We start from the raw sequence: 25,692 nt of genomic DNA on the forward strand, positions 1-25,692 counted from the left end.
CAGAGACATAACCAAATGTAATGTATAAACTTTGATTGGATCTTGGTTCAAAAGAACAAAATGTATATAAGAAAAAAATCCCAACTATAAAAGACATTTTGGGGGGTGCCTGGCTGGCTTAGTTAGTAGAGCAGCTTGCAACTGTTGATCTCGGGGTCACGAGTTCGAGCCCCACACTGGGCAAAGAAATTACTTAAAAAAAAAAAAGAAGATGTTTTGGGGTCAATTGGGGAAACTCAAATATGAAATGATAGTAGGAAATTAGTGTTAATTTTCTTAGGTGTGATAACAGTACTATGGTTATGTTAGATACTGCATGCTAGTAGTAGTTAGCCAATTGTAGGAGTTAGGGGTGAACTGTCATATCTGCAACCCATATCAAATGATTCAGAAAAAAAAATTATATGCACACATAAGTACACAGAGAGCAAATATGGCAAAATGTTAACAACTGTTGAATCTATGTGGTAGCTTACAGGTGTTTGTATACTATTCTTTCAATTTTTTTCAGCTTTACTGAGATATAATTGACAAATAAAAATGTAAGATTGAACTCAAAACCCTGAGATCAAGAGTTGCATGCTCTACCAACTAAGCTAGTCAGGTGCCCCCAAAGTGTAAGGTATTTAAAGTGTATAGCATGAGGGGGTGCCTGGGTGGCTCAGTTGGTTAACTGTCTTAACTCTTGATTTTGGCTCAGATCACGATCTCAGGGTCCTGGGATTGAGCCCCATGCCAGGCTCTGTGCTGGGAGTGGAGCCTGCTTGGGATTCTCTCTCTTCCTCTCCCTTTGCCCCTCCCCACCCCTCTCCTCTCTCAAATAAATAAGTGGATCTTTAAAGAAAAAAAAAAGTATATGACATGAGGATCTGATATATGTATACCCTGTGAAAGGGTTCCCCCATGGAGTTCATTAACATACCCCCCCCCTCGCATAACTGCCCCTTCTGGGGGGGGGGGGGGGGGGGGGGAGGTTGGGTCTTGTAATTTTTCTTGAAACAAAGGTATAGAAAAAACTGGAAGAACATAAATATGTAAGTGGTTACGTCTGGGGCTACAATACTAGCCAATTTTGTGTCATTTTGTTTATCTGTATTTTCTACTTTTACAAATCATTTTTATTTCTATCGAAATATAATTCAAAAACCAGCAATTATCCTGGTCATGGGAGGCCGCCCAGCAATCATTTTTGTCTCTTTTAGCTATTTCTTGTGCTTTTTACCCTCATGCTTCTAAAAACTAATTGTCACTCCTATTTTTATAAATTTGGAACATCATCCATTAACTACCTATTATGGTAAGAATTTTAGCTCTGGAAGGATACACGAGAAACGGGACAGTGGCTGTCTCTGAAAGAGGAATCAGCAGTTGAGGTGAAACCAAAATACTTTCCAGTATATACGCTTCACGTTTTTTTAAGTTTATTTTCTTAAGTCCATGTTAACGGCCAGAATATTATCTTTCTGGCACTCCAATGAAGTATGACACACTCTATTGATATAATCAATGTCGCCCTGAAAGGAATAATGAACATAATGAAATAATAATAAAATAAAAAATATGAAAAAATATGAAAAAAAAATAAAAAAATAATGAACATTTTCTAACAGACACAAATATTTCCTATTCTTTGAGTAATGGAGTAGTATGAGCATACGGGTATAATCTGATACCTAGTTTGACATTCCTCTGCGGACATTTCCTTCCATTTACAGGTGAGGAAACTGAGGCACAGATAGGCTAAGTGATATGCTCATAGCTGCACAGCTACTGGCAGGCAGAGCAGTAACTATTAGAACTCAGGTCTCCTAAATTCTACCTCTTCAAGACGGCAGTTTTTTTTTTTTTTAAGATTTTATTTATTTATTTGAGAGAGACTGAGAGACAGAGAGCATGAAAGGGCAGAGGGTCAGAGGGAGAAGCAGACTCCCTGCTGAGCAGGGAGCCTGATGTGGGACTCGATCCCACGTCTCCAGGATCATGACCTGAGCCGAAGGCAGTCGCTTAACCAACTGAGCCACCCAGGCACCCCAAGATGTAGCTTTTTAAAAGACAAAAAAAAAATGGTCCTGTTACTCAGAAAACAGAATTGAGGAAGTGGAGTGGGAGAGGTCAAAAGTAGGAAAACTAATTTCTAAGAAGTAATTCTGGTCAACCAGTGGATAAGCAGACAGGAATTCAGCTGAAGGCGCTACTTTCCAAGCTTTCGATCCTGAAAAGTTACCTACAGTATTGCACCCCAATCCTGAACCTCTGAGGGAAAGGCTGTGAGATTCCACATAAGCTACCAAATATAAAATATAGCTCCATGATTCCTTACCTGGGGGTCAGATAGGTTTCATATTTAAAAATTGGCCAGATTTTGAAAAGGTAACCCTTGCAAGTACACATATTTACATAACACCCCTAGCACCGTCTATGGCAATATCCCATAATCAAGCGTGTTCATATTTCTGCAGCAAAACTTTAAAAATTCACACTGAAATAATTAAATCTAAAAATAGCTACATATCAATCAGTTCAGGTCTGTTTCGTTGATGAAAATCTTTCCATTTTCAGAAAGGTACTGATGTAGCATTGTCAGAACAGGTGTGGGATATCTAATAACTATTCTTTAAAAGAAAAGCGAAAGACAAAAATTACAACTTCCTAGGTCCCTGCAAGGAGGCCACTATTCTACCCGTAATTAGCCTTCTCTTTTCCCTCAGACTTGTAATCCTACCTTTCACTACAGAGTCATTGTTGTGAAATTTATCTAATCACTAAAACCACCCCCACCATTCTTATTAGTGAGAAAGAGGTTAAAAGTCCCTCACTATGTACAACCGGTATGTTCCTTAAAATGTGCCTACTTGCATACTGCGAAGTCAGTCTGTGAGCCCAAACCTACACAGAAGCACACTATTTGCTGAAACAAATACTCTATCTGAGCAAAAGTCTGAAAAATGTCATATTCTTCTCCCTTTCTCCTACCAACAGTCTTTATTCAAAAGACAAACACATTGCCTCCCTAGCTCCTCCTTTCTTTACCACTACATCTGAATACTTACGAATATACATGATACAAAAAGGGCTGTCTCCTGGTATTAGCAGAAATAAGGTGGCAGCTACCTAACCTCATACCATTTGGCAACATCATGCTAACTATTAATAAGACATTGTGACATATGTAGAAGAACAACCACAGAAGTGAATAGCTCTCTTATTGTTTCTAAGAAGTAACTGGAACAATATGCTCTTCAATGCTCAAGGTGAAACTAGAAAAGAATGTTATTAAAACCAATCAAAGCAGTGCCTTGGGTGGCTCAGTTGGTTAATCGTCTGCCTTCAGCTCAGGTCAGGATCTTGGGGTCCTGGGATCGAGCCCCACGTCAGGCTCCCTGCTCAGGGGGGAGCCTGCTTCTCCCTCCGCCTCTGCTCCTCCCCCTGCTCATGCTCTCTCTCTCTCAATTAAATAAAATCTTAAAAAAAAAAAAAAAAAAGCAGAGCTCTTGGTAAGTATGGTACGGGAATTTGTGTGTGCTATTTTATTTTTGCAGTTTTAGGAAGCAGAACCCTCCCCTACAAGTTTTGTGACAATTTAAAATACACTGTAGGGGCACCTGGGTGGCTCAGATGGTTAAGTGTCTGCTTTCAGCTCAGGTCATGATCCCAGGGTCCTGGGATCGAGCCCCACATCGGGCTCCTGGCTCAGCGAGGAGCCTGCTTCTCCCTCTCCCTCTGCCTCTCTCCCTGCTCATGCTTTCTCTCTCTCTCTCTCTCTCTCTCTCTGCATCTCTGTGTCTCAAATGAATAAATAAAATCTAAAAAAAAAATAAAAAAGGTAAAAATAAAAATAAAATACACTAAGTAATAAGTAACAAGAGAAAATTCAGCAAAATAAAAGCTGACAAATTTAACAGCCATAATTTGGAAGTTATGCATATGATAACTATATAGTTATCAAATACACCATTATATTTCCTATTCTTGCAAGAGATATTTGAAGTCCAACACATAGGTTATTTTCATAGAAGTCACACTTCCAGCAATCAAGCAAAGACAGAAGTGACCATGGAAGCAAAAATGTGTCTCAGAGCTACAAAACTGCAGTTGGCCTAAGTTTTCAACTCTTATCTTAAGACCTCAAACTAAGAGATTCATCAATCCATAACCACAATTCTCCTGCTTCTTAACTCACAGAAGAGGATGCGATTAGAAGCTGGGGTATTAGAGGCAGATACCTTGACAGCAGCTAGAAGTAAAACTGATGATGTTGGAAAAACTGAAGCATGTTCAGATTGTCTGCCGTTATTATGGCCCAATAAAGTCACAGATGGTCCCATAAACAGAAAATCCTGAATAGTCTAAACAATAATATCAATAACAGTAAGACAAGTTTCATTTAAAAAAATCTGTTAAATCTTTTGGGATGCCTGGGTGGCTCAATCAGTCAAGCTTCTGCCTTTGGCTCAGGTCATGCTCTCAGGGTCCTAGGATCAAGCCCCGCATTGGGCTCCCTGCTCGGCAGGGAACCTGCTTCTCCCTCTCCCTCTGCCCCTCTCCCCTGCTTGTGCTCTCTTGCTCACTCTCTCTCAAATAAATAAAATCTTTAAAAAAAAATTGGGGGGGGGGGCACATGGGTGGCTCAGTTGGTTAAAGCGGCTGCCTTCAGCTTAGGTCATGACCTCAGGGTTCTGGGATCAAGCCCCGCATCAGGCTCTCTGCTCAGCGGGGAGTCTGCTTCTCCCTCTCCCTCTGCCTGCGGCTCCCCCCTGCTTGTGCTCTCTCTCTCTGTGTCGAATAAAATCTTAAAAAAAAAATTTTTTTTAAAAAGATAATTGACTAAAGCAAAAATAGGGGCACCTGGGTGGAGCAGTCGGTTGGACATCCAACTCTTGGTTTTGGCTCAGGTCGTGGTCTCAGGGTTGTGGATCCAGCCCTGCTTGGGCTCTGTACTCAGCACAGAGTCTGTTTGGGATTCTCTTTCCCTCTCTTTCTGCCCCTCCCCAGCTTGTGCGTGCTTTCTCTCTCAAATAAATAAATAAATCTTAAAAAAAAATAAAGCAAAGTAACAATCAGGTATTGTGGCAACATGTACAGAAGTAAAATATACAATAACAGAAAGGCTAGAGGAGGGGAAATAGAAATATATGACTGTAATGCTCTCATAGTATTCATGAAGTCATTTAACATAAGCTGAAGATAGACTAAGATAAGTTAAAAAAAAAATACATGATGGGGCACCTGGATGGCACACTCGGTTAACCATCCGACTCTTGGTTTTGGCGTGGGTCATGATCTCGGGGTCATAAGATGGAGCCCTGCATGGGGCTCTGCTTGGGACTCTCTCTGCCCAACCCCCTCGTGCTCTCTCTCTCTCTAGAATAAATAAATCTTAAAATAAAAACCACATGATAAACCTTAAAGCAAACAAATAAGGTATACCTAACAATATAACAAAAGAAATAAAATGGAAACATTAAAAAAAAAACTCAACTAATCCAAAATAAGTAAAAAAAAAAGAGGAATGGGGAACAATAAACAAAAGGGAGAAATAAAAAAAATTAAGATGGGAGATTCTTAAACACATTAATAATCATATAAAATACAAATGACCTAGGGGCGCCTGGGTGGCTCAGTCGTTGAGTGTCTGCCTTCAGCTCAGGTAGTGATCCCCGGGTCCAGAGATCAAGCCCTGCATAGGGCTCCCTGCTCAGAGGGAAGCCTGCTTCTCCCTCCCCCACTCCCCCTGCTTGTGTTCCCTCTCTCACTGTGTCTCTGTCAAATAAAAAAATAAAATCTTTAATAAATAAAAAAATAAATGACCTAAATATTATAAAGGTAAGTACTGTCCAATTAGATTAGGAAAAAAAAAAGCTCAATTATACATTGCCTACAAGAAATGCACTCTAGGGGGGCCTGGGAGGCTCAGTCGTTAAGCATCTGCCTTTGGCTCAGGTCATGATCCCAGGGTCCTGGGATCGAGCCCCGCATCAGGCTCCCTGCTCCATGGGAAGCCTGCTTCTCCTTTTCCCACTTCTCCTGCTTGTGTTCCCTCTCTCGCTGTGTCTCTCTCTGTCAAATAAATAAATAAAATCTTTAAAAAAATAAAAAAAAGAAATGCACTCTAAATATAGATACAAATATTGTAAAAGTAAAAAGACAGGAAAACACATCATGCTAATATTAATCAAAAGAAAACTAAAGATAAGACAGACGGATGGAGTGGTTATGTTAATAAATACCACACAAAGCAGATTTTATAGTAAATAATATTACAAGAATCTAAGGGTCATTTCATAAAGAGGTGAGTTCACCATTAAGACATAATCCTAAATATTTATGCAACTAATAACTTCAAAACACAGGAAGCAAATACTGACAGAACTTCAAGTAGAAACATACAAGTCCACAGTTATGGTTAGAAATTTCCAAACCCCGGGACACCTGAGTGGCTGTCAGTTAAGCATCTGCCTTCGGCTCAGGTCATGATCCCAGGGTCCTGGCATTGAGCCCCACATCAGGCTCCTTGCTCAACAGGGAGCCTGTTTTTCCCTCCCTGTCTCCCTCTGCCTGCTGCTCCCCCTCCTTGTGTGCACGTGCGCTCTCTCTCTCTGTCAAATAAATAAATAAAATCTTTTAAAAAAAAGAAATTTCCAAACCTCTCTATCAATAATTGATACAGCAAGACAGAAAATCATTAAAGATAGAGAAAATTTGAACACTTCTAAACAATTTCACCTAATCGGTATTTACAGAACATTTCGCCTAACAGTAGATACACATTCCTTTTAAGTATACATAGAACGTTTACCAAGATAGACCATATTCAGGACCACAAAATAAGTCTTAATAAATAGAAAAGGATTTGAATTATGCCAAGTAATAGTATTCTCCAATCATGATGGAATGAAAACAGAAATCAGTAACAGAAAGATATCTGAAAACCACCCCCCCCCAATATTTAAAAATCAAATAACAGGCTTCTAAATAACCCATGGTAAAAGAAGAACTCAAAAAAGAAAGTATTTTGACCTGAATAAAAATGAAAAGACATTAAAATCTGTGGGATGCACCTAAAATGCTACACAGAAGGAATTTTATAGCAGTAAGGCCTATATTAAGAAAAAAAGAAAAGTCTCAAATTACATGTTGTATTTTTGTTTACACTCAGTTCAAATTATTTTGTAACTTCTCTTGTGATTCTCCTTTGACCCATGGGTTATTTAGAAATTGTTTAATTTCCAAATATTTGTAAACTTCCTAATTTAAGCTTCTTCCTTAAAACACTAGAAAAAGCAAATGAAACCCAACATAACTCACTCAAAATGAACACTGAAAATAAGAGGAGGGGCGTCTGGGTGGCTCAGTCAGTTGAGCATCTGCCTTTGGCTCAGGTCATGATCCTGGAGTCCCAGAATCGAGCCCCAGGGATAGAACCCCACGTCAGGCTCTCTGCTCAGGGAGTATGCCTGCTTCTCCCTCTCCCTCTGCCCCAGCCCCCTTGTTGTGTGCTTGCGCTCTCTCGCTCATGCTCTCTCAAATAAATAAAATCTTAAAAAACAAAAATAGAAAAATCAGCAAGGATATAGAAAACCTGAATACCACCAACAAACTAAACATCTAGGAAACACTCCACCCAACACAGCAGAATACACATTCTTTTCAAACACATGAAGCATTCTCCAGAGACCAGGCCGTTGTCATATAAAAAAGAGCCTCAAGTTTTAAAAGATTGTAATCATACAAACTATGGTCTCCAACCACAATGGAATCAAATTAGAAATCAGCACTGGAAAGAAATGTGGAAAATCCACAGATATTCAGAAATTAAGCAACATTTTTCTAGATAATCCATGGGTCAAAAAAGAGATCACAAGGGAAATCATAAAATATTTTGAGAACTGAGTGTAAACAAAAACATATCAAAATTTATGAAATGTAGCTAAAGCACTGCTTGGAGGGAAATTTATAGCTTTAAATACATATATTAGAAAAGATCTTAAATCAATAACCCACGATTCCACTTTAAGAAACTAGAAAAAACAGCAAAAGCAACCAGGAAAAGAAAATATAGTTTAGAGCATAAATCAACGAAGTAGAAAACATATAAACAATAGAGAACAAAATCAATAGAAGTCAAATTCGGAGATGGAAAGGAGAAGGGTGGTTGCCAAGGGGCGGGGGTGAAGGGAGAATGGGGAGTTTTTAATGGGTACAGAACTTTAATTCTGCAAGATGAAGAGTCCTGGAGATTGGTTGTACAATGTTAATGTACTTGACACTACCGAACTCTACACTTTAAAAAATGGTTGAGACAATACATTTTATGTGTATTTTATCACAGTTTTTAAAAATTATGCTAAATGAAAGCAGGCAGCTGCAAAAGATTACATTTGGGATGATTCCATTTATACAAACTATCCAGCTAAGGCAAATTCTAAAAGACAGAAAGCAGATTAGCAGATGCCTGGGGCTGGCAACGGGAACAGCCTCAACTGTAAAAGTGCACAAAGGATCTTTCTGGAATGATGGAAATGTCTTAAAACTGGATTGTAGTGATGGTTGCACAACTCTATAAATTTACTGAAAAACATGAACTATTCACTTAAAATGGATGAATTTTATAAGTTATATGTCAATAAAGCTTTTTTTTTTAAAAACACACACACACACACACACACAAAATAGAAGCAAACAGGGTGGGAAAGGCCTCAGAATAAAGGAAGTCTTTTTAATTGACCTGAAGTCCAGAAGCTATGAAGAAAATATAGGTAAATGTGACTACCAAAACAAAATAAAAAAGCAAACAATAACCAAAAAAATCCTACAACTATGCATGGTGAATTACACTATTAGTCAAAACACAGATAATCTGAGAAAATATTTACCATATATAGAAACAAAAGACAAATTTTCCTATAAACAGCTCTGAGAAATCAGTAAGAAAATAACCACCCAAAAAGGAAAATAGGCAAAGGATTATGAACTGCTAGTTCATGGAAAATGAAGTAAAAATGACTCCCAAATCATATGAAAATACTCTCAACCAAACTCAGAATAAGGGAAATACAAAGTAAAACTATCCTGAGGTACCACTCTTCACTTACTAGAACAGCAGAAACCTAAAAGTCTGAAAGCACACAATGCTGGCAAGGCTATAGGAAAAAGTCACTTTCACTTTTTAAATTTTTGAACAATGTAAACATAATATCTATTTAAACTATTCATTACAAGGGGGGAAGGGTGAGCCCACAAACTTATTTCAACTACCTTACTTGTCTTTCTGAGGCATTTGGCACTTGATTAACTTTCTTATAACTCACTCATCCCTTGGTTTGTTATGTTGGACCCTCAATACAGGTGTTCTAAGATCCAATCTTTGTCCTTTTCTCTTCCCATCCTGCATAAAATCTTGTCTCTTCATGGCTTCAATTACAACATATATGCTGATGACACCCAAGTCTCTATCTTCATATCACACCATGTATATCCCCTAGGTAAATATCTTCAGTTACTTACTGAAAATCACCCCAGTGTTACGGACACTTTGTATTCAGCAGGTCCAAAGCTAAACTCAACCCTTTTCTTCAAATCTCTTCCTCCTTCCACACTCTCCAGCATAGCGGCTGGTACCATCATCTACCCAAGGCCTCTGGATTTCACCTCCCCAACATCTTTCACACCCAGTCCGTTGGCTTTACTCCTGTGGCTACTGCTTTATCAGGTCTTGTTTCCTCTCATCAAGACCATTAAAATAATCTGACAGTTCTACCTCTAGACTTGCATCCATGTAACTCATCTGCCTATATATTATTTTTGTAAGGTGAAAATGAAATTACTGTACTGTCTGCTCCAATTTTTTTTTCACCACCTACAAAGTCTCAACTCCTCAGTGTACAGGCCTTCCATGATTTGGCCCCTGCTGCCCCCTCCAACCTTACTGCTTGCTACAAGTGATATTCCAGGCTCATGACCAAAACTAGCTTACACTGCAGTATATCACAGTCCCTTAACAATGCTACTACATGTAGCAATAATCAGAACTACAAGGGACATTTTTTTTTTTTTAAAGTAGGCTCCACTCCCAGCATGGAGCCCAACATGGGGCCCAAAATCACAACCCTGAGATCAAGACCTGAGCTGAGATCAAGAGTTGGGGCACTTAGCTTACTGAGCCACCTGGCCCTCAGGACATATTCTTGGTAAGTCTGAATGATGAGAATCAGGGGTTAGGTACCCTGTCTTAGTAAGACAATCATCAGTTTCTAGCAATGCCAACTTAAAAGAGGCTCATTCCATGTTTTTGTGACAATTTCCTATCTCTGAGGGCCCCTGCAGCAAGATGAATAAGACCATGAGGTATGCTTTTGGTAACAGGGCCTACTTGAGGGCTACATCAACTCTAGAGCTTTCTATCATAATCTGGTCAAGGGGACCCTTGATTGGCCCTCCATTCCAGAGTAAGCTTGTTTACTATATTAATGATATTGCGCTGACTGGACTTGGCAGTTGAACCTCGTGACCTAGACTCCTTGGTAAAATATGTATATGGTCAGAGTGTGGGAAATAAATCCCACAAAAACTCTCCTCCCAATGAAAACTCTTGGGGTCCACTGGTCCCTGCTACGATATCTCTTCTAAGACAAAGGATAAATTACTGCATCTGGTTCCTGCTACCACTAAGAACTTAAAGCCTAGTGGGCCTCCTTGGATTTGGGAGGCAACATATACCTTATTTGGGTGAACTACTCCAATCTCTTATCTAGTAAACCCACTTTGAGCCAGTTTTGAGTAGGGCTCCCCAACAGGTCCAACCTGCCATGAAAGCCGTTCTAGCACTTGGGCCATATGACCCAGATCTCATGGTGACTGAAGTATTTGTGACAGATAAGGAGCCTCTGGCCATTCTCTATAGGTTAAATGACAGCACAGACCTTTGGATCAGGGGCAAAGCTATGCTATGCTCTGAACTATTCTCTTGAGTCATAGCCTCTAGCTTGTTACTGAGTTCTAGTAGAGACTGAACACTTGACCGTGGGTCACCAAGTTACCATGTGACCTGAACCTCACGGCTTGAACTGGATGCTGCCAGACACCAAGCCATAAAGTTGGGCATTCACACAGTACTCCACCATCAAGTGGGAGTGGTCTATACAAGTCTGGGCTTGAGCAGGTCCTAGAGACATAAGTAAACTGTATGAGCAAGAGACTCAGACACTCATGGCTCCTGCTCATGTTATATTGCTTCATATCTCTCATCTTATACCTTTTGCCTCATGGCGAGTTCCCTATGACCAGCTGACTAAAGAAGACTTTGGGCCTGGTTTTTAGATGGTTCTACATGAACCATCTAGCACCAACTGAAAACAGCTGTGGCATTACATGCCCATTCAGGGCTGTCCACAAGGGACTGTAATTAAGGGAAAACCCTCCAAAGCACTGAACTTTGTGTGATATAACAGTTGTTCATTTTACCTGGAATGAGAGATGGCCACAGGTGTGGATTTACACTGATTCAAGAGTGACTAGCAGTTTGGCTGGACGGCCAGGGACTTGGAAGGGAGATAACTGAAAAGCCGGAGACAAGAAGTTTGGGGAAGAGATATGGTGAATGAGCTCTCCAAGTAGGTATTTAGAATGTGGAGATACCCGGGTCCCATATAAATGTTCACCAAAGAATGACCTCAGCAGAGGAGTATCTTAATACTTGGGTAGATAGGGGCGCCTGGGTGGCTCAGTTGGTTGGGCGACTGCCTTCGGCTCAGGTCGTGATCCTGGAGTCCCGGGATCGAGTCCCGCATCGGGCTCCCTGCTTGGCGGGGAGTCTGCTTCTCCCTCTGACCCTCCCCCCTCTCATGTGCTCTCTCTCATTCTCTCTCTCTCAAATAAATAAATAAAATCTTAAAAAAAAAAAAAAAAATACTTGGGTAGATAAAATTCCCTATTCTCTGGATATCAGTCCTCCACTCTGCCCAGCTACTCCTGTCTTGCCCAATGATCACAGTGGCTGTCTGTAGCAGCCAAGTTGAAGGTTAGCAACATGGATTTGCACTCACCAAAACCAATTTGCTTCTAGCCAATGATGAGTGCCTAGTCTGCCAACTACAAAAAATCAACAATGACACCATGCCTGATACTGGTTCACTTCTGTCATGGGAGGGGCAGCAATTTCTCCTTACTAGAATATATTCTGGGTATGGATCTGTCTTCTTTGTCCTTGGTATTTGTCAAAACCACCATCCGTGAACTTATGGAATGCCTTATTTCCTCATCATGGTATTCCATACAACACTGCCTGTAACCAGGAAACTTATTTTATGGAAAACAGAGCACAGCAGTGGGCATATGGGTCATGGAACTCACGGGTCTTACTATGTCTCCCATCACCTTTAAGTGGCCGGCCTGAAAGAACAGTGGAAGAGTAGGCTAGTTACCAATTTATTGTCTCTGAGCTCCAAATCTATCCTTGTTATCTCAACAAATTCTTTTCCAACTGGCTCAATGATGTTAAGTTTTATTAATAAAAGGCATGGGAGGACCACTGCGAGGTGATCAAAAGGCTTCTCCTGTCAGTTCCATGTTTTTATTTCACACAGTAGCGAGTGGATCTGTGTGCAGGTCTGACAGTGCTCACTTCAGTGACCATCACAGCCTGGCTCCTGCCCACACGATCTCTGGCAAGTTTCTCAGCCTCCCAGCAGGCCACTGCTATGGACCAGCTCCAGCTCACTGCCATGCAAATGTCACTGCCATGGCAGATAGCATGTTCCTGTGGAGCCACACCCTCTCCAAAGAGGTCTGAATCTCAGGCTTGGGAGAGGGTTTGGAGAAAGGTATTTTCTTATTTCTTTCCTTGTCCACTCCCTCATCCTAGAGGGTAGCAGCTGTTTTCTGTATATGCTATTTCTGAACCTCTTATGAGTGCTCTTTTACCCATTTTTAGTAGTTAAGCATCTTTTACTAGTTAACAGTTTTTTCTATTAAACTTTTCCCTGTTCAATTACTGGTAAGGTTTCTGTCTTCTGAGTGATACAGATGGCCTTTGAGAATAGTTATAGCACCAGCCAGGCACCAGCAACACTTCGTGGGGCTGGGATGTCTAACATCTTCCAGTATATGGTATATGCTCTGAATCAGCAACGAACCTGTGGGATTATTTCTTCTATAGGTACAATTCACTAGTCTGGAATTAAAGGGTGATTGGGATGCCTGGGTGGCTCAGTTAGTTAAGTGTCTGCCTTCAGCTCAGGTCATGATCTCGGAGTCCTGGGATCGAGTCCCACATTGGGCTCCTTGTTCAGTGGGGAGCCTGCTTCTCCCTCTGCCTGCCACTCCCCCTGCTTGTGTTCTCCCTCTCTCTCTCTGACAAATAAAATCTTTTAAAAGAAAATGGAATTAGGGGCGCCTGGGTGGCTCAGTCGTTAAGCGTCTGCCTTCGGCTCAGGTCCTGATCCCAGGGTCCTGGGATCAAGCCCTGCATCGGGCTCCCTGCTCAGCGGGGAGCCTGCTTCTCCGTCTCCCACTCCCCCTGCTTGTGTTCCCTCTCTCGCTGTCTCTCTCTCTGTCAAATAAATAAATAAATAAATAAATTAATTAAAAAAAAATCTTATTAAAAAATAAATTAAAAAAGAAAATGGAATTAAAGGGTGAAAATGGGAGTGATCCTTCTCACTATTACCCCTAATAATCTGCTAGTAAAAATTCTGCTTTCTATTTTCACAACTTTGGATGATGCTGGCTTAGAAGTTTTCATTCCCAGAGGAAATATCCTTCCGTTAGGGGACACAATGGTTCCATTAAACTGGAAGTTGAGACTACTACCTGGCTCTTCTGGCTGACTAACAGAGCTTCCATACAGAGGCAACAGCCGTCCACAGACTTCATCTACTCTCCTTTGCTGCAGTCTCACTCCATCAACCAGACATGGAATCTAGCCCCAGATGTACTGGCAAGCTTGGACTTGTCCACCCATAACAGTGCTTCGGAAGAGCTGGTTAATGACATTTCTCTGATTCTCCATCTCTCAGGTTTAGCCTGTTACTTACCCAGCTTCTCCCACAATTCTGTAAGATCTAATTCCTACAATAAATCCTTAATTCCATAATAGTCATAGTGGTTCTGCTTCCCAGACTAAATTCTGACCAATAAACCATGTTTTTCAGACAAAGCTTTCTGTCTCTGTGCACAACTTGTGTTTGGATACCATACCTCACCTCATTCCTTGAAGTCAGGAAAGACAACTCTTTAAAGAGTTATAATCACAATTTCTGCCTAAGTAGAGCTCATCTTTATTGTTCTAGGCTTGTGCCATTTGGCCATGGGAATGAATTATCATGATTGTCTTTGTGTCCTTGGAGAGAATATTATGAAAAAGACCCCCCCCAAAACTAAGAAATATGAAGTATCTAGGAACCATTGCAAATAAACGCCTTAATCCTTACTATGGTGCTATATTCTAGATTTTGCTCAAAGTTACATAGGATAAAAATTTCTGGATCCCTGAGAATATGCTCATGGATGGTAAGTGCACTTTATAATTTTACTTGTGATTTCCTTGTTTGTCTATTGAGACTGAAGTTAGTATTTTTACACTGAAACTTGACAATTACTGAATGCAGACACCCTGTCAATAACATTTTCCAGATCTTAAACAAGATTATTAGTTTTCAAAAATCTGGATAGATCTGTCCTCTGTGCTGTATATACCTATTTGCTGCACAATTACTCATATTTGGTTGAAGACTAAGAAAAATCTCCTAGGTTTCTGTCTGCTTTACGAGGGCCAATTTATTAAAAAAAAATTATCAAAGATATCTAGAATTCAATCAGATATCATTACAACAGCCATTAGGAGTTGAGTGATCCTATGGGACAAGAAGATATAAAAAGAAAGAAGGATTCTGCTAAGTTCTAAGGTCTTTAGATTTAGGCAGGAAGACATACAGATAATTAAAATCCAAAGAAATGCAAAATTCAATCAAGTAATATAAGAGGCCTAAGGAGGAGCTAATAAGCAAATTCTGTGAAAGTTGGATTAATCCCATCAGGGCTCAAACATGAATCTAGTCACATTCTGGCCAATATCCTCTGGTTATTAAGAATTCTCAGCAAGCAGAGAAGACAATCCCAAAAATTACATGTGAAAGCAACCTAAAAATTATTTGGCATGACATATTCATTTTCTTAGCCCAAGGAAAATTTAAAATTAAGAACAGAAATGCTTAAAGGAAATTATGTATAGTGTTAATATTTTAATGTTAAAAACTCTGTGCATATTTAGTATTTTAAATATTTATAAAATTTTAAGAGAATTTGCCCTATTAAAGTAATAGGTTAGGTTTGTAGTTCCAATCTGAAATGTATAATCAATTGTTGTAGATTATCTTAATCAGAAAGTTTACTATTTATTTTTATTTTTTAAAGATTTTATCTATTTATTTGATAGAGACACAGCGAGAGGGAACACAAGCAGGGGGAGTGGGAGAGGGAGAAGCAGGCTTCCCGCGGAGCAGGGAGCCCGATGCGGGGCTCGATCCCAGGACCCTGGGATCATGACCTGAGCCGAAGGCAGACACTTAACGACTGAACCACCCAGGCGCCCCAGAAAGTTTACTATTTATACAGTGTTGAAACATTTCAGAAAACTTAAATAGCCCCAGACATATAAAAATTATATAAGTATGCAGTGGTTTGTTGAATAATGGGTGTTCTTAAAAAGGAAATTTTTAAATTTGTAATATTCTTAAGATGTTTGTTTGTAAATTGGCCCAAATATTCAAAGGCCCTTAAAACCGATTGTTAAAATTTCCTATACTTTCTTTTTCTTTCTTTCTTTCTTTTTTTAATTTCCTGGCCTTTAAATAGGATAAGATTTGTAAGCTGATTCTGAAAAGCTTAAGAACTCAGTTTTAAAATTTTAGCTTTTACAAATTGAACACTGTATTTTAAAATGAAAGATAACTCTATAAACAGGCTTTTCTGGACACAAAGGACACCTCCATGGGCATCAAAGGCCTAACGTATTACCAGGGGTGCCTGGCTGGCTCAGTTGGTAGAGCATGTGACTCTTGATCTTGGAGTTGGAAGTTAGAGCCCCACATTGGCTGTACAGATTACTTAAAAATAAAAACAAGGGGCGCCTGGGTGGCTCAGTCGTTAAGCGTCTGCCTTCGGCTCAGGTCGTGATCCCAGGGTCCTGGGATCGAGCCCCGCATCGGGCTCCCTGCTCCGCGGGGAAGCCTGCTTCTCCCTCTCCCACTCCCCCCGCTTGTGTTCCCTCTCTCGCTGTGTCTCTCTCTGTCAAATGGATAAATAAAATCTTTAAAAAAAAATAAAATAAATAAAAACAAAAAAACAAACAAAAACTAACCTATAACCAGTCAATTTGGAGTCAATTTGCTAAATTTTCAGGAGTTTTACAAGCTGGTTGTTAAACACAGTGTTATTAAAAATTAGTATAATTAAATTACATTAAAAACAAAGGTAATAAATAATCTAAATGTAACAGTTCCTGACTATTTTACTACATTTTCTCATCATCTATATTCTTGAGGTTATTTTTTCTATTTTATCTCTAAGGTGGAAATTATAGTTGCATGCTATCCCATTTCTTCCTAATTCTGCATTCAGTGATGTCATGTTAGTAGTGTGAAATCAGCCATGTTGGGTGTATTTGCACCACGGAAATAGGCAAACTTGATCAATCAGGGCTCCGTGGATTAAGAAAAGCCTCACGAAAACAGTGACCTGATACTCCAGTAAAGGAGCCACACTCCAAAGGGGAGAAGACAAATGAAATAGTATATAAGTGCTAAAGGACTGTAGAGCTCACCTAATATCCTAGGGCAGTCCATAAAGACTCAGAATACAAGAGGAGTTCTAAAGACAGTTGAGTATGCTTGAATATGTTTGAATAGAACAGTGTTCATAGAGACAGTGACATGAAATAGGTACGAAAAGTAAACTGGGACAAGACTGAAACAGTGAGAAATGGCAGCCTGTAAAATGACTGGGACTTACTGCAAATGTCATTCCTAAGGGTTTGGGCCATTACCTACAAGGCAATGAGGAGATACTTAAGGTTTGAGGGTAGGAGGGGGCTTTAATTTGGCAACAATGTATAGGATTCAGTAAAGGTAGTGAAACACTTTATTTTTGGAAACTGTGAGACCTACCAAAAAAATTGCACCAAAAAAAATTGCATTACATATTAATAAACAAAAGTCTTCAGTTAGGTGTTAAAGAATCAATTAAAACTCAAAGCTCCAATGAATACAAACTCTGTGATTCTATGTATATAAAATGCAAGGTCATCTACTCTGACAAAAAGCAAATACATGGTTGCCAGGTGCTAGAGGAGAGATAAACTACAAAGGAGCACAAGGGCTCTTGTGGGTGACAGAAATGTTCTGTTATCTTGATCGAGATGGGTGCACAGAACTGTGGAAACTTATCAAATGGTACACTTTAAATGGATGAAGCTTACTGTACTCAAGTTTTCCCCTTGAACCTGATAAGAAAAAGAATTACAACTCAAACAACTTAATCAGACATTTGATGTTATTTAGGCATAAATGGAAAAGTTATGCAAATGATGGCAGTTTTAGAAGAGTAGAACCAAACTAGTTTCCCTCTTTCCACCTGATTAGCTCTCAGTATCTATAGTCGCTGCCAAGTCTTTTCCCCAGATATCATGTACAGGTAAAACCTCAGTTCCAAACCTTCCCTCACCCCACGGCCATGCTATCCAATCCCTTCCATCCCCTCCTAACAATCTCTAGGAGTTTGCTCATTTTCTTCATCTGTATTATGGGAGTAATATTACCTACCTCACCAATATATAAAACACTTCACACATAGCAAGAGCTCAAAACAATTATTATTTGCCTTAATCATTTTCTACACACTTATGCTCCTTGAAGGCAGAGTTTTCTCATTTATCTTTGCATCTCTCTCATTTTACCTAGCATAAGTTACAATGAATAGTAGGCCCAAAGTACGGATTTCTTCAAAGAAACGTCTGTGGCTCCTAGAAATTCAGATATGAAGAGAACACTGTACCACAAGTGAGAATCAGAAGTGTTACCATAAAGGCACAAACGTTCCGTGCCATTTGAAAAGAATGATTACTTATAACTGAAGGAATTACGAAACATGTCTAAGAGGTGACACTGAGCTAGGTGAAGTCTGAAGGGGAGTAAGGGAAGGGTACATATCCACTTCCCTAAACAGTAATTAGCAATAGTGTAAAACACAAGTCCAAGAGAAACATCTTCAACAGTGACATGTTAAATTCTTAACAGTGAAATACTATAAAAAGGTCCAAGGCAAGCCAAAGTAGGCTCTACACACTTCGTGCAGAGGAGCAATCTTTTCTAATGACTACATAATTACAGCAGTGTTCCAGTACCATCTGGCAAATGGTCTAGAAGTTCAAGATGGAGTAAGGAAGGTTTAAGGACAAAATCAGAAGATCTGAATTTCAAGATCCCTGTGCCACTAATAGTGGGCAGTAAACCCTAGTATTCTGAGGGCTGCCACCTTCCTGCTAAGCGGACTCAAGGGCAAGTACTACTACCGTTTCAACTCTGAAGTCAGAGGTGGTCCAGGGAAAGGCATGGCAGCCCGCTGGGGCCCAGCTGTACTAGAAGGGTTGCCACGAGCTGAAAGCAGCACAAGGGCTTTTTCTGTGGGGCCTACACCCGCCTTCCCGAGCATCCCAGAAGCCAGTGTAGCGCTGAACTGCTAAACCTAGTCGCCGCGATTGCAGGAAACACGAGTTTGCCGCCTTCCCAAGTCTCAAATGCTAAGCAACCCCAACTCCCACTTAGAACGCGCCCTGAGGTTTCCATTTCCTCTCCTGCCTCGTTAGGAGGAATGGAACGTTAAGAGCCGGCTTCCCGCTCAGCCCCTGGCGGCCCGGACGCAGCTAGGGGGCTAAACACAGGGGGCGGACAAAGCGACCTCTGGCCACACGCTCCACAAAGACAAGGAATGATCCGGCCGTCAGACCCACTCAGGCCCTCGCACAGGGGGCCAGAGGTCTGCCGGGCTCCGCAGGGGCGGCGTCGAAGGGAGACGGGGAGCCCCGGGAGACAGTGGGCGGCCAACCTCACCTGCCGCTTGTTCATTCGCCGCACATCATCCAAAAAATCTAGAGACAGCATGGCGCGGCCGGCGAGGGGGACACGAGCAGCGGAGAAGGCGCGAAGTGACCAGCGGGCGGAACGGCTGGCGCACCGGCCGGGCTCTCAGTGGACAGGACCCCGCGGCGCCCGCATTTCCGCTTCCGGGGCGGGAACCGGCGCTCCCTTCCCCCTCCCCGCCCAGCGCGTCGCTGCCGAGAGCACACAAAGGGACTCGCGACTCTCCTAATCTGGACTCCCGGCCTCGTCTCGCTGCAGGAGGGCGCTCCCACGCCGAATCTCGCCTGCCGAGAACCTACCCGAGCCCTGTCCCCGCACTTAGCCCCCGGCCCCTCGCGGAGGCGGCTACTCGGCTTCTTCCGGGGGCCCTCCTGCAACCTCCGGAAGGCGGGCTCTCGCGCATGCCCGGCCAATCGGGAGCCGGTCTCGGGCATCCCGGGGGCCGCGGCGGCCCCTGAGTGGCCGGCGGCTGCAGTCGGGCCGCGGGTCTGGGTGTGGCACTGGACTTGTGGCCGAGCCTTGCCCTTGCCAAGTTGGGGCTGGCCTCCCGCGCTACGGGAAGTGGCGGCTCAGATGGTTTCGTTAAGTGCTTTATGGGTAAAGGTGGAGGCTAGGAGAGCCTTCGAAGCACTGCCGTAACCTCCCGGGAGTTTAAGAGGCTCTTGGTGGAAGAGAGAACGACCAAAGAATGCTACGGTGTGATGTGACCACCAGGAGTGCGGGGTGTGACCTCGCTAACAGGATCTGTCCTCTCCTTGAACTCTGCCTCCTGCTTTTGTTATCTTGGGCACCTGGATGTGACCCTCTTCTCGCTGCCCCTGACTCTGTACCCCAAACAGCCTTTGCCTTCTTGACTTGCTCAGACTGCTAATATGCACCTAGGACGAGAAGGACCAACGCTGGTCTCTTGCTAGTATTTCTATATTTTTCAAAATACTAGTTATCTCACATTAGGGTGAAGGATCTACCGGAACTTTTTGCAGTATCTTTGCAATTCTTTTCATCGAAAATTATCCCAAAATAAGAAAAACATTTTGGAGGATGGCTATAATGAAAAAGATAGATAATAAGTTTGGGGGAAGATGGAAGCTTCATAGGCTGCAGGTGGGAATGTGAGATAGTCTACGGCCATACCACCCTAAACGCGCCCGATCTCGTCTGATCTCGGAAGCTAAGCAGGGTCCGGCCTGGTTAGTACTTGGATGGGACAGCCATTTTGGAAAATGGACTGGTAGTTCCTCAAAAAGTTAAATACAGAGTTATTATATTAACCATATTAACCCGCAATTCCACTGCAGGTATATATCCAAGAGAATTGAAAACATATGTCCACACAAAAACTTGTACAGGAATATTCATGACAGCATTATTCATAAAAACCAAGATGTACAAATAACCCAGATGTGCATTAACTGATGAATGGATAAACAAAATGTGGTATAGTCATACAATGCAATATTGTCAATAAAGAGAAATACAGCAACATGGATTGGACCTTGATAACATTAGGCTTAGTAAAAAAAAAAAAAAAAGTCATAAAAGTCACATACTGTATGATTCCATTTATATAAAATGTCCAGGATAGTCAAATTGATAGAGATAGAATGAAGTGGTTGCCTAGGGCTGGGAGGGTTGAGAGAAATGGAGAGTGACTGCTACTGGTTACAGGTTTTTTTTGTTTTTTTTTTAAGATTTTATTTATTTGACACAGAGAGAGGGAGAATGCAAATGGAGCCTGAGAGGGAGAAGCAGACTCTCCGCTGAGCAGAGGGTCCAATGTGGGACTCGATCCCAGGACCCTGGGATCATGACCTGAGCCGAAGGCAGACACTTAACCAACTGAGCCACCCAGGCACCCCTGGTGTATGAATTATATCACAATAAAGCTGTTATGAAAAAGAAAAAGAAAAAAAAACATTGCTGTCTTGTTCACTGCTAAATTCCCAGTGGTGAACGCACAACCTGGCACATATTAGGTACCCAATAAATATTTGTTGAATTTGAAATGTGTGTATGTGTATGTATGTGGCCATCTCCAACTGCTGCCCATAGGCACCCATACTTACTGAGTCAAAAAATGAATTCCTGATTTCTCCAAATTAGGAGGGCCTGTGGAGGAAAATACCCATAAACTCCATGAGGGCAGGGACCTTGTCCACCCTTCTATCCCCGGCTCTCATAACAGTGCCAAACTCGTAGCAAATACTTAATAAGTATTTGTTAATAAATGTTGAATATGGAGTCTAACCTAAATTCTGGCTAATAGAGTGCTTGGCCTATGCTTGTTAATGTTGAATTCAAATCTAAAGATGAGGCCCTATAACCATTTAAATGGGTATGAGCCTTGGTCAGTCTTCATATTGTGAAGAAAAGATCCCTAAGAGAGGCACAAAGTCCTGGGGGCTTCAGATGTAGCAGGAGTCAGTGTAGTTAGGGATGTTCAAAGGGGCCTCAGAAGGAAAGAATATTTGATATATGGGTAAAATTGATTTGCTATGTGAGTCAAGTTGGCAGGTGAAAAGGATATACCCAGTGGAATTGTAGGAATAAAGGTATAGGGGCAGGAAACTGGAAAATGTATTTGGAAAATCCAGTTTGATTTTCCAACTCTGCCCATAACTTAAGGAACTGGGCTAGTTGGGTCTGTAGGTGCTCTTTTGTCATTGAGGAAATTTAAGCATGCCTAACATGACATGTGTTGGATTTGCACAATTCGTACTTATGGCCACATTGAGCTAGTGCTCCACATCTGAAACCTTGTATGTCCATAACCTACTTTCTGATAGTCACTTCTTTTTTATTTCTCTGTATGTTTTAAATTATACAAATAATACATGAGTACATTCTCATCATAAAAGATTAAAACAAGACAGTCAATCCAGCCATTCCACTTCTGGGTATATACCTAAAAGAATTGAAAGAAGGGATTTAGGGGTACCTGGCTGGCTCAGTTGGAAGAGCATGCAACTCTTGATCTCAGCATCATGAGTTCGAGCCCCGCGTTGGGTGTAGAGATTACTTAAATAAACACTTAAAAAAAAAAAAAAAGCAGGGTCTTTTTTTTTTTTATTAAAGATTTTTTATTTATTTATTTGAGAGAGAGAGAATGAGAGAGAGAGCACATGAGGGGGGGAGGGTCAGAGGGAGAAGCAGACTCCCTGCCAAGCAGGGAGCCCGATGCGGGACTTGATCCAGGGACTCCAGGATCATGACCTGAGCCTAAGGCAGTCGCTTAACCAACTGAGCCACCCAGGCGCCCACAGCAGCATTAGTTAAATACCCAAAAGGTGGAAGCAACCCAAGTGTCCATGAATGAATGAATGAATGAATGAATGAATGAACAAAATGTAATATAAACACACAAAAGAATATTATTCAGTTTTAAAAAAATGAAGTTCTTTTTTTTTTTAAAGATTTTTATTTATTTATTTGAGAGAGAGTGAGAGCGAGCAAGAGAGAGAGCCCAAGTGGGGGGTAGGGGCAGAGGGAGAAGGAGAAGCAGACTTCCCGCTGAGCAGGAAGCCTGACTCGGGGCTTGATCCCAGGACCCCAGGATTGATCCCAGTACCCCAGGATCATGACCCGAGCCGAAGGCAGACGCTTAACCCACTGAGCCACCCAGGTACTCCAGTCATTTTGCTTTTAAGGTTTAGGTTGTGTTGGCTCCATAGTTTGTCTCAGCTAATATTCAAGTATTAGGGTGTAGTTAATCTAAACTAATGGGTTGTTTTACAATATGTGTTATTGTTTATGTGTTCAATGTGAAATTTCATTGGGTTACATTTTATTTTAAATTCACAAAAATAGATCAGTAATTCAACTCAGTAATTCAATTAGTTAGTTGAAAGTTAATTAAATCAGGATGCTGAATACTTTTAAACTCAGGGGGAAAAAAAATTGTAACTGAAACATCGACCAGGAATCCAGCGCAAATAACAATACAGTGTGACTATGCAGGGGCTGGGCCATCCACAAGCATGATGAATTATGATGAGCAGCTGAAAAAGAAAAGGGCTAATAAGAAATACGATGAGCCTCTAGGACATATGTTTTATTAAACTGGTAATCTATTTTCCCCTGTTTCCCAGTACATTAGGTTATGAAACTTGGCCAAATAGTGGCATAAAGCCAATGAAGACTTAGTGGCATTTTTAAGAAAAGCTCAGTGGCCAATCTGATAATCAAAACAAACTTTCTAGAGGAAGAGAAGCCCACAAAATAATGCTTCCTGATAAGAAGCATTATTGATAACATTTACCCCTAAAGATACGAGAAGTGGTCAAAACTACAAAGGCATCCTTTAAAGTTGCAATTTTCAAAGCCAAAACAGTGACAGGTCATATTCTTGCCAAGAAGCTTTTAAAGTCAGTCGTAACATTGATGATAAATATGATCAGTAAGAAAGATAAATAAGCTTTTGGTAAATTCCTTTACCAAAATATATTGTTGGGGAAAAAGATACTGTTGGACATTGCATAATATCAATGGCATACAAAGTGGATGAGCACATTGTCTGGAGTTGTCTGGGGCTGCTGGAGAAAGTCATCCAATCACGCTAGGCCCTGGAAACCTATCTCACCACTTTCCACTCATTTTCATTGATCTGCTGAATTAGTTGCCTATTTCTGTATAACAAATTACCCCGAAACTTAGCAAATTAACACAACAAACATTATCTCACAATGTCTATGGGTCAGAAATTTGGGACCATCATAGCTGGGTGGCTTGAGCTCAAAGTTTTCCATGAAGTTATAGTTAAGATGTCCAGAGGGGCTGCAGTCTCATCTGAAGGCTTAACTGAAGGATCTGCTTCCAAGTTCCACTCATGTGGCTGTTGGTAGGTCTCAATTATTCCTGGACTACTGGATTGAAGCCTCAGTTCCTAGTTGGCTATTGACTCCAGGTCTCCCTCAGTTCCATGCCATGTGGGCCTCTCTTTAGGGCAGTTGCAACATGGCAGCTAGCTTCCATCAAAGTAAATGATCCAAGAGAGAAAGAACCAGCTCAAGAATAAGATTACCAATGCATCCTGTTTTTGCACTGAAATTTCCACATCTCAGAAAACCCTTCAGTCCCAGGTAAAGCAGGATGGTTGGTGACTCCATCAAGACAAAAGTTGCAGTGTTTTTTTGAGCCTAATCTCTGAAGTGACATATCATCATTTCTTCCACATTCTATTCGTTAGAAATGAGTTCAGTACAGACTCAAAGGGAGGGGAATTAAGTTCTACCTTTTGTTTTTGTTTTTGTTTTAAAGATTTATGTATTTGACAGAGAGAGACACAGCGAGAGAGGGAACACAAGCAGGGGGACTGGGAGAGGGAGAAGCAGGCTTCCTGCCGAGCAGGGAGCCCGATGCGGGGCTCGATCCCAGGACCCTGAGCCGAAGATCATGACCTGAGCCGAAGGCAGGCGCTTAATGACTGAGCCACCCAGGCGCCCCAAGTTCTACCTTTTGAAGGAAGGCATTTATCAAAGAATTTGTAGGCATATTTTTAAAACCATCACATATGGAGTCCAGTTTCATGGTGAAAAGAAAATATTACAGAGGAACTCAACTTTTTAACTTACTCCCTACCCAACTTATCTGCTCCCATAAACATCCCTTCCTCCTCTTCTCTTCCTCCATCAGTGAAAGAGGCATCCCTCCTCCTGTCTAAAGCTAACTTCTTCCACCTACTCAAAACCTTTCTCTCACTCCCTCAGTTTCTTCCCATTAACTTTCTCTTTTCCTAGCATATGATCATGTTCAAATAGATCTTACAAAATTTTTATGCTGAGTGTTTTATGGAGGTATAATTTACATATAGTAAAATGTGTAAATAGTATATATACAGCTCGATGAATTTCAACAGACAGACATACCCATTCATCATCTATATCTTTCTTCGATTCACTGAAAGCTGGTTTCTGCCCTTAACCCATGGCTGAAAGCCATAAAATAGTCTCTTAAAATCCCTTTAGGTCCATTGGGTCCCCTTTTCAGTTTGTCTCCTGCCTCTCTGTCTTGTTGTTCTCAGTCTCCATCATGGACTCTTTAGTTTACTCCTTAAATGGAGGAATCCTGCACCACTTCTCACTCTACAATGCCTCTGGGTGATTTTCTCTGCTCTCATGACTTCAACTACCTTCCTTATGCATTCACCTCTCCAATATCTATAGCTCTGATCTCTTCCTGGATGTCAACTTTTATATCAACTGCTTCTGAACATCTCCACTTGGATGTCCAACAGACACCTCAAGCTCACTGTGTCCCAGATGTCACATCTCCCATCCTCATCACTCCCCACTAAAGACCTGTGCTTTCTCTTATGTTCCAAATCTCTATAAAAGGCACCATCTCGGGGTGCCTGGGTGGCTCAGTCAGTTAAACATCTGCCTTTAGCTCAGGTCATGATCCCAGGGTCCTGGGATCGAGCCCCACATCTGGCACTCTGCTCAGTAGGAAGTCTGCTTTTTTTTTTTTTAAGATTTTATTTATTTATTTGACAGAGAGAGACACAGCAAGAGAGGGAACACAAGCAGGGGGAGGGAGAAGCAGGCTTCCTGCTGAGCAGGGAGCC

General features: G+C 41.3%; 1 protein-coding gene across 2 annotated transcripts in view; it reads right to left on the reverse strand.

Annotated features, from left to right (window-relative positions):
* Nucleotides 1-19,507, reverse strand: part of SEC11A (SEC11 homolog A, signal peptidase complex subunit) — a 40,576-nt gene extending 21,069 nt beyond the window's left edge. Inside the window, exon 1 of one of the 2 annotated variants that reach the window (XM_021680574.1) lies at nt 19,430-19,507. Coding sequence is in view for 1 of the 2 variants with exons in the window: in XM_021680573.1 (XP_021536248.1) it covers nt 19,101-19,151 (51 nt within the window). In the remaining variant the exon portion in view is untranslated. Of the gene's footprint in view, nt 1-19,100; nt 19,384-19,429 lie in introns of those variants that run through there. The other variant, XM_021680573.1, reaches the window with a different exon arrangement.
* Nucleotides 19,508-25,692: the final 6,185 nt, after the last annotated feature.

This window comes from Neomonachus schauinslandi, chromosome 9, assembly GCF_002201575.2.
Source record: "Neomonachus schauinslandi chromosome 9, ASM220157v2, whole genome shotgun sequence".
Taxonomy (NCBI): Eukaryota; Metazoa; Chordata; class Mammalia; order Carnivora; family Phocidae; genus Neomonachus; species Neomonachus schauinslandi.